Genomic DNA, 15232 nt, shown 5'->3' on the forward strand with positions numbered 1-15232 from the left:
AATTCTGTGTGGTTGGAAGAACTGAGAAATAAATTATAGCTCCATATGCAGTGGGGAAGACCCAACACGAACTTTTACAGAGCGTACTGGATGAGTCGTGGCTGTTGGCTAAGATCCTGACCTAGATAGAAAATGTTAACTAGGCTATTAGCAATTTCCCCGAGTCCAGTATGCTACTGTGCTAAAGAATTTCTCTTATTTTTTCCCCAAGCTTTGATATGAAAACATACTACCCTCTACATGCAGTAATTAATGGGCTTGGTGGTATCTTTCTATGAAAACTGGCTTGGCCTCAGAGACGGGCAGTGTTACGGAACTGGCTGCCTGGATGAACATCGAGCTCAGTTAAAATTCCTGCCATTGGGATCTCTGAAATTCCCAATTCCTCACAATAAAACACCTTTTACTTAAGCAAATTTTAATTTCTTTTCTTTTCTCTCTCTCCCTTTTTTTTCCCCACAACCAAGCAGATTTTGAAGACTTCTCGTAGCCTTTGTAAACAATCTACTAAACTATGCTGGTGGGCATAATCAAGATGTCTTCAGCAAGGGAGAAAGTTTTCAGTATAATTTTAGGCCAAAAATAATTTTAAGAGTATAATAAGATATTAACTATTTGTGCTGACAAAAGACGCCTGTTGGCCAGCTCCATCGCTTCAATGTTAAGGGTCTCATCTATTTCCTTGTTGCAGCTTGGACACTTCACCAATTGATGGCCTGTTGTTTCTTCTTGGCTTGCCTAGAAATCATATTAACGTATTATTAGCACAAACCTCAAGCAATTGGCATACTATTTTGGTTTGAAAAATGATTTAAAAAATCTGGTAGATAATAAAAAATTATCAGATGAGTTTTCCCATCATTAGCTCCGTTATCCTGGAGGTAAAATATTTGCCAATTTGGGGGGGATAGAGATTATATCATATGCTTACTTTTATATGGCATTATTAGGAATTTATAAAAGCTACTTATACGATCACACTTTAAATGAGTGGTTCTCACTGTGTGCCCCTCCCAGAAGCATCAGCATCGGCTGTGAATTGTTAGAAATACACCTTCTCAGGCCCCACCCTGCTGTTGTTGCTAGTTGCAGTCAGCTCCGACTCATGGTGACCCCATGTGTGCGGAGTAGAACTACTACATAGGGTTTTCAAGGCTGTGATCTTTCAGAAACAGATCTCTGGGTAGGTTAAAACCACCAACTTTCAGCTGGTAGTAGAGCACTTAACCATTTGCACCACCCATGGACACTCTAGACCTATTGAATCAGAAACTCTGGTGGGTGGGACCCAGCAATCTGCATTTTAAAAAATCCATTAGATGATTCTGAATCACTGCTTTAAACTGGTCATTTAAGGTAGACAGAAAGTGGACGTATGATGAAACGGGAACATGGATAACCCCATTTCGTAAATGAGAAAAATGAAACCTTAGAGGAGTGAACGATTTGCTCAGGATCACAAAGCTATTCACTAAGCAGCAAAGCTGGGCTATAAATCCAGGTCTTCTGAGTGCTACGCCAGTGCTCTAGCTTTACCACTGTAATTCCCTCATGTCCTCTCATGAGGGAAATGCTCTTGTCTGATCATCAACCTTCTGAAACAGATCACACACCAGAGGAGTGGTCCCCAACACTGACTCAACTGGATTAGAATCGACTGGGTAGCCAGTTAAAAATCCATATTCCTGGGACCCTCCCTAGACCTCCTAAATCAGAATCTTCTAGGTTGGGGCTGGGAGATAAATATTTTTAACAAGTTTTCCAGAAGATTCTGATGCAGCTGGATCAGCAAAAAGGCTACAGTCAGATTTTGGGAGCTACTGGAGAAAATTGTTCAATTGGATTTTGCTTGGTACTTGTTCCATCTGGAAATCTTTGCAGTATTCTTGAAGGTACAGGGGCTAGTTCTGAGACCCCTGTTGGATATTCAAGCACTGTCTAGTGAATATGAGATGGGTTTTTGGGAATCCCATTCCACAGACACTAATTATCTGACTTCTACACTCCTGGAAGTTGGGACCTCATATTGTGTGATGGAGAAAGGCATTGCAGATGGCAAGCAGTAGCAGCAGGGAGAAGATCCAGGACGTGTACTATTTCCCGTTACGGCAGCCATGACTGATTGGCGACCTGAGTGCTCTTGAATGAATGATAAGTCTGGCCACCACAGAGGTTCTAAAACACCTATCCGAAGCAGGAGGTGACATCTCACCCACAGCTAAACTTATGATACCAGTTTTGAATTCTATTTCATTAAAAAAAAAAAAAACTAATAATAACGTTAAGCATAAGCTAGGGTCTAGTAAGTGCTTGGCATATACAGTAACCTAAATAAACGAAGGTCCCTGCCCACCTCAAACCTGGTAAAACAAACAAAAAAATAACTAACCATTTTCTAAGGCCTCATGATACCTTTTAAAGGCAACTTTAATATACAGCTCCCTCTTTTGAATTTGTAACATTTATTGTCTATATATTCAAAGGAGATGTGGCTTTTACTTGGTTCCATAGTGATGACAAAATTCCTTATGAATAATAGAAAAGCAATACATATTTTTTATTGATTGATAATATCTGAAGGTCTCCTTTACTATTATGACAAATAAGGGAACTACCAATACAACTGATCGGTCAACTACAAGTATTAAAAATTATGAATTAATATTGATGGCATCGTTTAACCTTATTTTGGCCAATCATATCTACTTTGAAGGAATAAACAAAAGTTATTACTTGCTTACCGCATATGGGTTTGGAAATATAATTGCTTTCTCAACAATGTTCCAGTCAGCATTAGCAAGGTCTTTGTCAAATTTGAGTGTAGAAGCCACAGATTTAGTTAGCTCTTGAAAATGTTTATATGTATAATAGAGTGATTTATATTTTGTTGATGTGATATCACGAAGACCTTTGGCACAAAGAACAAATTTTACAAACAGTAGGGATTCTAGCCTTTTGATATGGATTACAAAGCTTCCTTTTGTTCTTATCAACATACTGTCACTCAGTATTTAAAAAATTAAATAAAGACCCAACATAAGTTGTTTGATAATTGAAACACTAACAATTTCAACCTTTTCTAATTTCACCTACCTTCTCACAAAAGCTAAGGTAAATCATCATGGTAAGTATCATAAAAATAGAGCTCATGTTTATCGAGTACTTACTATGTGCTGGGAAAACACATCTCAGCACCTTGCACGTGTTGTCTTTCCATCTTTTGAGGTCAGTCCTTTCTCCCAGTTTGATAGATGAGGAAACAGAGCCACAGAACAGCTAGGTAAATTGCTCAGGGTCACACATCTGGTTAGTTAGTGGCCTAGCTCCAAATCGTATGCTTTTTGCCAATATGCTAAACGATTGATCAACTTACCCAGTGACGCAATGTTTTAATATCAACTGCGAAATTCACAGAATGTAAAATGACTTGCACAGAGTATATGGGAGACAGTTATTTGCTGATCAAACAGAACAAGAGCTCATTAAGGTTTGAAGGACTCTACTATTGGACACAAATTCCTATTTTTTGTGCCATAGAAGCATCCTGTGAAAGCAATGATATTTCAGGAGCAGATACTCACTGCCCCAGTACGAGGAGACTGGTGACCCACAGTAAGGATCTTAGGTTTGCTTAGCTCCTTAAGTAGAACAGATGATACTCTTTGCAAAACCTCACTCTAATCCCTTCTATCCATTTTACTACCACTGACCTAGGAGTGGAGGATGAGGACAGAGTAAGTTAACATGCAAGAAAGTTTCAGTTTTTCTTGACTAAATCTCCCTGGGTAGCCACATACTTTTGGTTAATTTCTAAAGCTTAAAAAAAAAAAAAAAAAAATTCTGAGAGTTTTTGCCAGTTTTTTGTTGGTGTTGCTTTCATGGAGGGATGGAATTTCAGAATCACTTACTCTGTCATTTTCACTGACATCACTTATTTCTTTCTGATATTGGTCAAGGAGGGACCTGGAACCCTGATCTAAGATTTCATCCCAATAGAGAAAACCAATGGCTGGAGAAGTAAGGAACCCTATTTTCAGTTAAACAATGAAGTTTTGCATATGATCTGGTGGAGGGACAGCAATGCCAAAGGAAATGAGAAATTAGTAAATTTTAGCAATGATCAAAATAAGAAATGTTTAAGAAAAAATGGTCATGTTGTATTTACATTTTAATTTTCATTATACTTTTGCTCTGAATTTTTTTTTTTTAGGGGATCACATGATTAAGAAATAGGTACCTAGTTACATGTCAATAAAGAATTTGATTTTGATGAAAGCACCAAACGTGTTTATGAAAAAATCTCTTTATGTATCTAATGAAATAACAGGTTGTCAAAAAACTGACAGCCATTTAGCGGTGACGAAAATAAAATGGCTTGGAGTAGGCCTAAAATTTAGTGTTTTCTAAACTGATACGTTCATTTGAGGTAAAAAGCAATTATACAGGTTTCTTTACTACAGGATTTCTTGGTGCTTGTAAGATGCTAATATATACTGTGAATTTTCCAGATGGGGACAGTGCCATCAAGGTTCCAGTATAAGCATACAACTTACTAAACCAGTCCCTCCTTCCTGACCTAGCAAAGGACACATATTAATATCTCTTGAAATGTTTAAGTCAGTTTTGTTTGCTGGACACAAAGGTCTGAATAAACACACTTCAGTCCTTCTCCAAATATTTAAGTTCCTGCCACAGGCCTGGTACTGTTCTGCACACATATCTGCTTTATGAAATATGCTTTTAGTCCAAGTCTACAAAGTAATATAGATTTACATCTTTTACAACTTTAATAGTTACATCATTAGCCCTGGCGTCTTTCCTTTCAGGTCACATTCAACAGCTGCTTTGTTTTTTCTTCTTGACTTCTACTAGACATTTCAAATTTAATAAACAAAAAATAACTTCTGATGTGTTTTCTGAAACTGACCGTTCCCCAAGGTAGTGAATAACATCAATACCAACCCATTGTTGAGGTCAAATATCTACAAGTGCTCCTTAATTCCTCTTACTTTTAGACCTCTCGTTCATTCTCTACCACTAAATACATTTCAGATAGGCTCTTTTCTCTCCTTTGCCGTAATTCTAGTCCAAGCCCCAATCATTTCCCCTTGGACTAATGCAATAGCCTCCTAAGTGATACTCTGTTTCTACTTTCCCATACCCTCCCCCAGTCTGTTACCTACAGCAACCAGAGTGGTCCTGCTAAGACCTTAACCATATAATTACACTTACTTGCTTAAAACCAACCAATGGATTCCTTTTGCCCTGAGAATAAAATCCTAACTTCTTACTATGGCCTACAAGGTTCTTTGTATCTAACTCTTTCTTACCTCTCCCATCTGGTCTTCTTCCACTCTTCATATTATTCTCTAAGGTTTCAACTCCTCAAACCTTCTTTTGGTTCTTTAAACACACTCTTTCCCTAGCCTTCTCAAGAATTTAGCACCTGGTATATTCTCTCTTCAATTTCTTTTTGTGGTTTGTTTACTTCCGTGCACGTAGGACCCTCTGATATGACCTTATCTGAGTTGCTTATTGCCTGTCTCTCTTCACTCTAGTGTGAGCTCCACCAGATCAGAAATCTTGTTGGTCTTCATAATGTTTCACTGTCAATTCATTATCAGCATATAGTAGGCTCTTCACAAAAATTGGTGAATAATGATACAAATGAATAAATGTACACTATTATTTTAGTTAAACTGGACTAACGCAAATAACCTAATGTTTTTAAATAAACAAGCTTTTTGGTCAAAACCATCAATGTGCCTTATTTATAGACTACTTTCTCATTAACTAGGCACTATTGACTTGCATTTACATGGATTCTTCATTATCTGTGCTTCTTAAGTATATTTAGAATAGTTTCTTTTCACTCACAATTTTAATTAGTAGGACTTACCTAGTTTAGTAACTGCCAGTGGCAAAATAAATTTATTGAAAATCAAGGTAATGAAACATACTGACACTCCATGAAATAACATCTAGAATGAAAAAAAATACAAATTATCTATGAAAATTTCATATAAAATACTCTATATTTATCAATGTAAATTAAGCTAAGTTGTACTATGTCGATAGATGCTGACGATTGAGGAGGAATTTGATTGTTAGGAATGGGGAAGAAGATGGTTGCCAGCTGTTTCTCCTACCCTCAGTCTTGCCGTCACACCTACATCATTCCTACAGTCCAACTGCAGCTGAGCTACCTCACTACGAAAAATATTTTTAGCACACAGCAACAGCTTTATAATCTAGAAAATAAAAAATACAGAGGTCTTTACTTGAGATTTTTCCCTCTCCGTTCCAGTGTAAGAGTCATAGGCAAGTAGAAGGGCCATGTTTATATTCGGCGTCCCTCGCATTTCGCTCAAGACCATTATGAATGCCCAGCGCCAGCTGAACCCATGACCAAGTCGAGACAAAAGAGGGCTCATTAGTAGAATGACCAGAAGCCTAAAAGAGAAAATAATTTTTAAAGAAAGTTATTCTTGTCGCAGAAATTTATTTCCATTTTTATTCCATTCTGTTCTAACTTAATCCCTGTGAAACGCCAACTGTCAGACAAATGTGACATTTGTCACACATTATTGTCATAGCACCAAAGGAAGGCCAGGACCGTCCATACAATTATTATAAGAATAGCATTATTCTCTTTGTTTCTTTTTCCTATGAGAATAGTAAGGTAATTTCACACCATCTTTGTATTCCAAAAAGGATTAAAAGCAAATCTGCAAATCTAATGAATAAAAGGTGAGAGGAAAATACTCCCCCTTTCTTTTTTTCATAGATTAACCTTGCTGAATCTGTCCATTTACGTGTATTTCTTTGTTCGTAACATATCATTTCTACATTAAATGTATCTGATATTTTGGGACTACTTCCCATTTACTTGGCCCTAGCAAACTTGATGTTAACTACCCAACTGATTTTTCTAGATACCAAGTAGAATGTTGGTAATTTGAGTAATAGAAACTAAAGAGAGGTGAGACTCCAGTCATGGCAGCTTATCCTCCTCCATGTCATCTCCTACAGAAGTAGACATTTTTCCACCTCTTAAAACTGGAAAAAGGGACTAAAAAATTGTATGAGCAAAAAGAAGAGATAGTTATAAAGAGGACTTCCTTACAAATTTTTAAAAATGTTATTTCCAACTCTAATTTTTAATTAATAAGAAATTACTTTTTATATAATATTAAGCAACCAAAGTGAGATAATTTTTTTAAAATTTATGATAGATGTTTAACTTCATAAAGCTCATAGAAAAAAAAAAAAAACAGGACCAACTATACTAAGTGTTAATAATGGTGGCTTCTGGAAAGCAAGATTAGAAAAGGTTTCTTCTCTCTAATTTTCAAAAATTTCACAAGTTGTTTATACTGTCTGAACTGCAGTTTAAAACTGAAAGAGACTAATTTGCTGAGAATCTTTGGAAATTTTTAGAGTTGCATATTCATTCTAAGATATGAAACATTTTATTATTCAAAAGACTATCTTCAGACTTACTCAATTTCCTATAAATAGAAAAATTCAAATGACGTTCTTACCTTAAGACAATCAGTGTGAAGTACATATTTAGAGAAAAGTATATATCAGAAAATGATATATATAAATATGTTTGTGCAGGAATTAGAAGTCCAATGAAAGTAAACACCATAAGAAATGAAACAAAGGATAAACAATTCCAGAATCTGTATTTTCAGGAAAAAAAATATATAATTATGGTTTATTAATGTAACATATATTTATTGCAAGACTTGTCAATGTGAGGTACTGTGCTAGACATTACAGGGAAAACAAAGATGACTAAGGAAATTTACCAGACTCAACCCAGAACCAGAGTGATGACCAGACTCAAGGGGCTTGAAATTTAACTGAGGAGAGAGGAATGCCAAGCCAAGTAAACAAACAATTCTAAAGCAGTTTTAAACAGTTTACCCTGCATGTGAATCACTGTCATTTTTTTTGGACTGATTTTGAAAGAATATTAGGTTGTGGCTATTCTATTTACTAGAACTCAATCATCCAGGCATTGTGATTCACGTAGCTCGAAATACTGACTGTAAAGTCCTTGTTTTGTAATTGTTGTTAGCAGCCCCCAACTCCTGGCAACTCCATGTACAACAGAACAAAACACTGCCTGGGGCTCCACCACCCTGATAACTGGTTGTGGATCTAACTGCTGTGATTCACAGGGTTTTCTTTGGCTCATTTTTGGGAGTAGCTCTCTAGGCCTTTCTTCCTTGTCCATCTTAGTGTGGAAGCTCTGCTGAAATCTGTTCAGCATCATAGCAACGGGCAAGCCTCCACTGAAAGAAGGGTGGTGGTACCTATGCGTGAGGTTCATTGGCTGTTAATTGAACCAGGGTGTCCCGCGTGGGAGGAGAGAATTCTACCCCTGAACTGTCAATGCCGCCACCACCCCCTCATCTTGTTCAACAGGAAAAGCTAAAATCATTTAAGAAGGAATGGTAAACTCTTATGTCTGATTTAAACAGTGATAGGACTATGGTTGCCTAAAATCTAGCTAGTTCTCAGAAGGTGGGAATGGATCTTTTATTCATTTGAATGCCATTTGTAGAGTCTCCATTTTGAACTTGTGAAAGTGTAAGTACACAGGTTCTTCAGAGCCCAGGAAAATCCCGCAGCATTCCTAGAATTCAGGGTCTTATCAGCTGCAGACAAAGCAGTTCAAAAAAGGACACTCAACTTCCAATATTGGTCAAGTTTGGGTGTTGGGACCATGAGAAGCTAGGTTTTAAACCTTATTTCTTTTTATCTTTCTGTATATTTTCTCTCTTTAATGTCCATATAGTATATTTATAACAAAATAAATTGAAAACATTAAGAGGGCACATGGGTACTCTTTTATGAGGGGAAGGAGATTTGGTTTTATCCATTGCTAGCCTGTTTCTGCTAGCCTGAGACCCTTTGAAGATCACCGTGGTGCAGGCAGTTGTGAATGGCTGCTAATCTAAAGGTTTGAACCCACCTAGCAGCCTGGTGATCTCCTTCGTAAAGATTACAGCCAAAAAAAAAACCTATGGAGCAGCTCTGCTTTGTAACACAGGAAGTTGCCAGGAGTCGGAACTGCCTCAACAGCAACAGGTTTGGTATTGGAGATACTCTTGTCTCCAGAAATACTGCTTTGGCCTAAAAACAAATTTGATCCTAAAAGCAAAGCCTTCTCTGTTACATTCATAGAAAACTTCTGTTTCAGAACTCTGTTTCAGAGGCACACTAAGGGATTATCAGAGAAACATTCGGTACAAAAGATTTTAGCATAGGAAATAGTGAGTCCAATCTTTTAAAACAGTTTTCTGTGACTGAACTTTTACCTGATTACATCCCTTTCTTGTTTATGTACGGCCTTACTTTTAATTGTGTTATCTTCTAGATTCAAGCATTGAATTTGACACTAATTTGCAGGAAAAAAAAATACTGATATATATTTTCTGGCAATTGTGTAATTTTTGTATCCTTTACCCTTCTTTTGACTTCACCACAAAAAGCACATCCAATTCTTTCACCATGTATATGGGTATGAAAAGAAAATTCCAGCAATGCATTACGCCCACCTACTCACACAATTAATGAAGTCAACTGGAAACACTGAGTAGAATAATTCAGTCAAAGGAAACATTGAGTAGAATAATTCAGTCAAATGAAAGGTGGATATGAATCATAATCATAAATTTACCATTCATTAACAATGAAATGGTTCAAAAACTTACCCTAACAATACAGGAAAATGCCACCAAATGCCAAAAATCCATTTTGTCAATTAACATAAAAATTAATCAATCAGTTAAACAACAGATATTGAAGAACTGTCAAGATTCTATGATATGTACTAGGAATTAATGGGAGAACCCTCATGAGGAAGAAACCATGTTCTCTAAGAAATCAGTCTCTATCATACTCAGGGTTGGTGTGAGCTGGTCCATCAAATTTCAAACCCTTCTAAAAGATGTGTGTGTGTTTGTGTGTGTGTGTGTAAGCCAGATACAGAAAAAAGAAATCCTGAATTTTTTTTTTAATCCCTTTTCCTCATTTGGAGATCATGAGTTGTTCTAATAAAACTACGACTTTTAATGTAGCAATGGGTCACAACATCATCTGTACATCATTATCATCTGGGTTGTGTTTTTAAAAGTCAGATGTCTCATGATCTCACCCTCAGAGATTCTGAGTCTAATAGGTGAAGGTATGCATCCATCCGTCCATCCGTCTGTCTGTCAGTCCATCCATCCATCCATCCATCCATCCACCCATTTCACCTACCTATCCGTCCATTCATCCACCCATCTACCTATCCATCTATCCAACCATCCATCCATCCATCTATTGTAGTGCCCAATTTTGCACAGCCACTAGTCTAAAGGGATGATATGACCATACCAACCAAAACCAAACCCAGTGCCATCGAGTCAATTCTGACTCATAGCGACCCTATAGGACAGAGTAGAACTGCCCCATAGAGTTTCCAAGGAGTGCCTGGTGGATTTGAACTGCTGACCCTTTGGATAGCAGCCATAGCACTTAACCACTATGCCACCAGGGTTTCCGATATGACCATATGTACCGGAAATTTTGGAGAAGGTAATTCCCCAGAAATAAAAGACTGTGCAGGTTGGTAAAGAGGTAACTTCTATTTTATACAAGGTGTTTAGGGAAGTGATGGTTGCCATGAATTGGAACAGACTCAATGGCAACTGATTGAATTATCTTTTGGAATCCTTACCCCTATATTGGTGGATGTAATCCTGTTTAGAAATAGTTTTTTTTCTTCCTTTTTTTATTAATGAGGCTATCAGTGTAGTGGGTGGCCTAAACCTAATCACCTCACAGTTATCAAAAAATGTAGTTTACAGCCATGCACAAACAGAGGCAGATGAATCTACTATCCTCTGAACTCCAAGGATTCCTGGAAGTAGCATATGATCAGGAACCAATGGTACTGAAGGAAGAAGTCTCAGCTGCACTAAAGGCATAGGCAAAAAAACAAGGCTCCAGGGATTGACAGAATACCAAGTGAGATGTTTCAACAAATGGATGCAGCGCTGGAATTGCTCACTTGTCTATCCCAAGAAATTTGGAAGACAGCTACCTGGCCAGCCAACAGGAAGAGATCCATATTTACACCTATTCCCACGAAAGATAATCCAACAAAATGCAGAAATTATCGAATGATATCATCAGTATCACACACAAGTAAAATTTTGCTGAAGATCTTTCAAAAGCATCTGCAGCAGTAAGTATATAGACAGGGAACTGCCAGAAGTTCAAGCAAAGTTCAGAAGAGGATGTGGAACCAGGCGTATCATTACTGATGTCTGATGGATCCTTGCTGAAAGCAGAGAATACCATAAAGATGTTTACCTCTGTTTTATTGACTATGCAAAGGCATTCGACTGTGTAAATCATAACAAATTATGGATAACATTGCAAAGAATGGGAATTCCAGAATCTTAATTGTGCTCATGGGAATCTGTACATACATCAAGAGGCAGTCGTTCCAACAGAACAAGGGGATACTGTGTGGCTTAAAGTCAGGAAAGGTGTTCATCAGGGTTGTATCCTTTCACCATACTTATTCAATCTGAATGCTGAGCAAATAATCTGAGAAGCTGGACTATATGAAGAAGAATGCAGCATCAGGATTTGAAGAAGACTCATTAACAACCGACATTATGCAAGTGACACAAGCTTGTTTGCTGAAAGTGAAGAGGATTTGAAGCACTTACTGATGAAGATCAAAGACCACAGCTTTCAGTATGGATTACACTTCAACATAAAGAAAACAAAAATCCTCACAACTGGACCAATAAGCAACATCATGATAAACGGAGAAAAGATTGAAGTTGTCAAGGATTTCATTTTACTTGGGTACACAATCAACGCCCATGGAAGTAGCAGTCAAGAAATCAAACGATGCATTGCATTGGGCAAATCTGTTGTAAAAGACCTCTTTAAAGTGTTGAAAAGCAAAGATGTCACCTTGAAGACTAAGGTGTGCTTGACTCAAGCCGTGGTATTTTCAACAGCCTCATACACATGGGAAAGCTGGACAATGAATAAGGAAGACTGAAGAAGAATTGACACCTTTGAACTGTGGTGTTGGAGAAGAATATTGAATATACCATGGACTTCCAGAAGAACAAACAAATCTGTCTTGGAGGAAGTACAACCAGAATGCTTCTTAGGAGCAAGGATGGCTAGACTGCATCTCAAATACTTTGGACATGTTACCAGGAGAGACCAGTCCCTGGAGAAGGACATCATGCTTGGAAAAGTAGAGGGTCATCAAAAAAGAGGAAGACCATCAACGAGATAGATTGACACAATGGGCTCAAGCATAACAACGATTATGAGGATGATGCAGAACCGGGCAGTGTTTCGTTCTGTTCTACATAGGGCTGCTATGAGTCGGAACCAACTGGATGGGACCTAACAACAACAACAGAAGTTGAAATAGACAAAGAAGACCTCCCCGTAGAGTCACACCCTGAATTCAGACTTCTAGCCTTCTGAACTGTGAGAATATAAATTTGTTCTTTAAAGCCATTCACTTGTGGTATTTCTGTTACAGTAGCACTAGTAAAAAGACACCATATAAGTGGGTGGCTGAAGTAGAATGGTGGACATACTCATAGGAGGACAGGAAGCCAAGACATTTGAGAGGTATGGCAATGGAAGAATCAACTCTGCAGATACTGACATCGCTGAGAATGGTGACAGAGTAATGTTGGGAGGGTCTCAGTGAGACAGGAACCAAAACCCTTACAAAATGAAGAATGTGACTCAGGGTTCTATAGATAACCTTAACCCTCAAAGGCATGGCAGAGGTCATGAGCTTCAAAATTGTGTTCTTTTGTGGAAGGAGAAAAAATGATCTAGAAATGCATTGAGGAATAGGGGGATCATTGGCTCACTTCTAGGATGGACCAGGGATGTAGGTGAGGAAGACACCACAGCTTATATAAGGGAAGTAATGTCTGCAGGGACGTTATGCAACTTTCAGTTAGCATAAGAACGTGAAGGGATTCACTTTCTACAGATGTAAACATTTGCTTAAAAAATGTATTACCTAAATTCTCCCCACAACTGGCCCAATTAATTCTGTTTTTTTTTTAGCTCCTAGTGCAATGGACATCCATTATAATTGACATGAAATTTTAGGGAAGTGCTCCAGAATCCCGTAAGATCTTACAGCCTTAAATTTCTGATTTTTGAAGTCAGTCTAGCTTTACTAACCTTTTCCCAAACTCCAAAAATCATTGTTTACACTCAGGGCCCCTGTTAGCAATACGTTGCCATTGTGTGATTTAGATCAAGTTCTCATTGGGTGTGTTGGAGTACTACAGAAGAGCTTTTCCTCTGACAGAGACTCCACTCACCCTTTAGCTTGGTGCCCTCAAAACAAAAAAAACATTGCCCTCGAGTCGATTCCAACTCATAGCGGCCCTATAGGACAGAGTAGAACTGCCCCATATGGTTTCCAAGGAGCACCTGGTGGATTTGAACTGCGGACCTTTTTGTTAGCAGCCATAGCTCTGTAACCACTACACCACCAGGATTTCTGGGTACCCTCAAGCCGGGCACAATTGGCACGTGTGCACCCATAGCTTTGCATACATTGAATTTGGCCATGTTTTCTTTTTAACACTGACAACCCTCTTCAAATGCCCTAGCTTAATTTTCAAATTTCTTTTGTGTGCCATCTCTTCATCGTTCTTAAAATATCAGTCTTCCAGTCTAGTGGCCACACTACACTAAGCCATATTGAAGCCTGAGGCAAAAGAAGTGATCAGTAGTACTGACACTGTGTTTGCAATTTTGGTGTTTTGTTCATTATGGATTTTTGGCAGTAATTTCGATTTCTTTTTTAAAAACTATTGCATTGAATATTTATCTTGATGACTCAATTTTTTATCTCCCTCTTAAAATTTGTGCCCAGGGCAAATGCCTCACTTGCCTCATCCCAATCCTGGCCCTGTCTTGTAGATCGGGATATACACCAGGATTTGCAGAAGTAGTGGAGAAATAAAGCCAATGTGAACCCAAGGCGATGTTAAAAATTTTACTTAAAATTAGAGGATTGAAGCCACAGGACAAAGAGTTTTTAGGAAGTGTTTTCAGTTGTGTAGTTTTCAAGCTGATATATCTTCCTTTGACCATGTAGATGTACATGTGACTAAAAACCCCCAGTGCCGTCGAGTCAATTCCGACTCATAGTACATTTGACTACAACTACAATATTAGAGCTCCTGATACACGAAACAAAGGGAAAACATGCTAGCCACTCACTTGAGGAGAAGTGCTTCAACTCCTGGTCTGAAACTGGTAGAATTTAAAAAAAGTCCCATAATGGCCAGGGTAAATATTCCAGACATTCCAATTAACTCACCTATGTTTGAAAAGAAATAAAGTACTGTTTTAACATCAAGAGTGGCACAAGTTATATCAGAGATGGTAATATCAAATATCTGGAAAGGATAGTGACTTTATAGAGAAGCTACCCCACTTGGTTTCAGCTGAGAAATATTGCCAGTTATTACCACAACCTATTGTGGTTTTTTGGTGGTTGTTGCTCTTTGTTTTTCTATAGCTTCGCATTCAATTATGTAGTAAAGTCTATTCTGGACATCCTCGCATTGCTTTGGCTTCATAACTGGCAACGATACAGAGCTCACAAAATGCTTTGGGAGATGTAGGCTGGTTGGGGACCCTCTGAAAACCTAATTGTCCCAGAGGGGCTCTGGGGCGATGGATTGGAAATTAGCCAAAGAGTTTTTTTATGGACCTCATAGGAGGTAGGAATGGTTTGATCCTGTGATTGGACCAAGAGTAAGGCCAGCAGAGATTCAATATGGGTCTGCTTTCCCTGATGACGAAGCCCTCGTGGCGCAGTGATTAAGTGTTTGGCTGCTAACTGAAAGGTCGGTGGTTCGAACCCACCAGCTGCTCCTTGAGAGACAGATGTGGAAGAAAGATGTGGCAGTCTGCTTCCGTAAAGATTTACAGCCTTGGAAACCCTTGTCCTATAGGGTTGCTATGAGTTAGAATTGACTCGAGGGTAGTGGGTTTATTTGTTTTTTTCCCCGTTTAATTTTGTTTTGGTCATTAACTGTGCAGTACTGAAAAGTGTAAAGACCCGTTTGTTTTTTCAGTTGCTGTTTAGTTGATTAGAACTCAGGGGGGCTCCATGTATTGCTGAGTAGAACTACACTCC

General features: G+C 38.2%; 2 protein-coding genes across 2 annotated transcripts in view; one reads left to right on the forward strand and one right to left on the reverse strand.

Moving 5' to 3' along the window:
• Window positions 1–15232, reverse strand: part of SLC9C1 (solute carrier family 9 member C1) — a 124607-nt gene that overhangs the window by 78635 nt on the left and 30740 nt on the right. The window contains exons 7-11 of the mRNA XM_049852884.1: window positions 14308–14407; window positions 6282–6453; window positions 5900–5981; window positions 2742–2908; window positions 613–738 (exon numbers count right to left, since the gene is read on the reverse strand). Coding sequence (XP_049708841.1) covers window positions 613–738; window positions 2742–2908; window positions 5900–5981; window positions 6282–6453; window positions 14308–14407 — 647 coding nt within the window. The remainder of the gene's footprint in view (window positions 1–612; window positions 739–2741; window positions 2909–5899; window positions 5982–6281; window positions 6454–14307; window positions 14408–15232) is intronic.
• LOC126071864 (OX-2 membrane glycoprotein-like) overlaps window positions 1–15232 on the forward strand; it is a 317661-nt gene that overhangs the window by 64140 nt on the left and 238289 nt on the right. The window lies entirely within an intron of this gene.

The sequence above is a fragment of the Elephas maximus genome, chromosome 1 (genome assembly GCF_024166365.1).
Source record: "Elephas maximus indicus isolate mEleMax1 chromosome 1, mEleMax1 primary haplotype, whole genome shotgun sequence".
Classification (NCBI taxonomy): Eukaryota; Metazoa; Chordata; class Mammalia; order Proboscidea; family Elephantidae; genus Elephas; species Elephas maximus.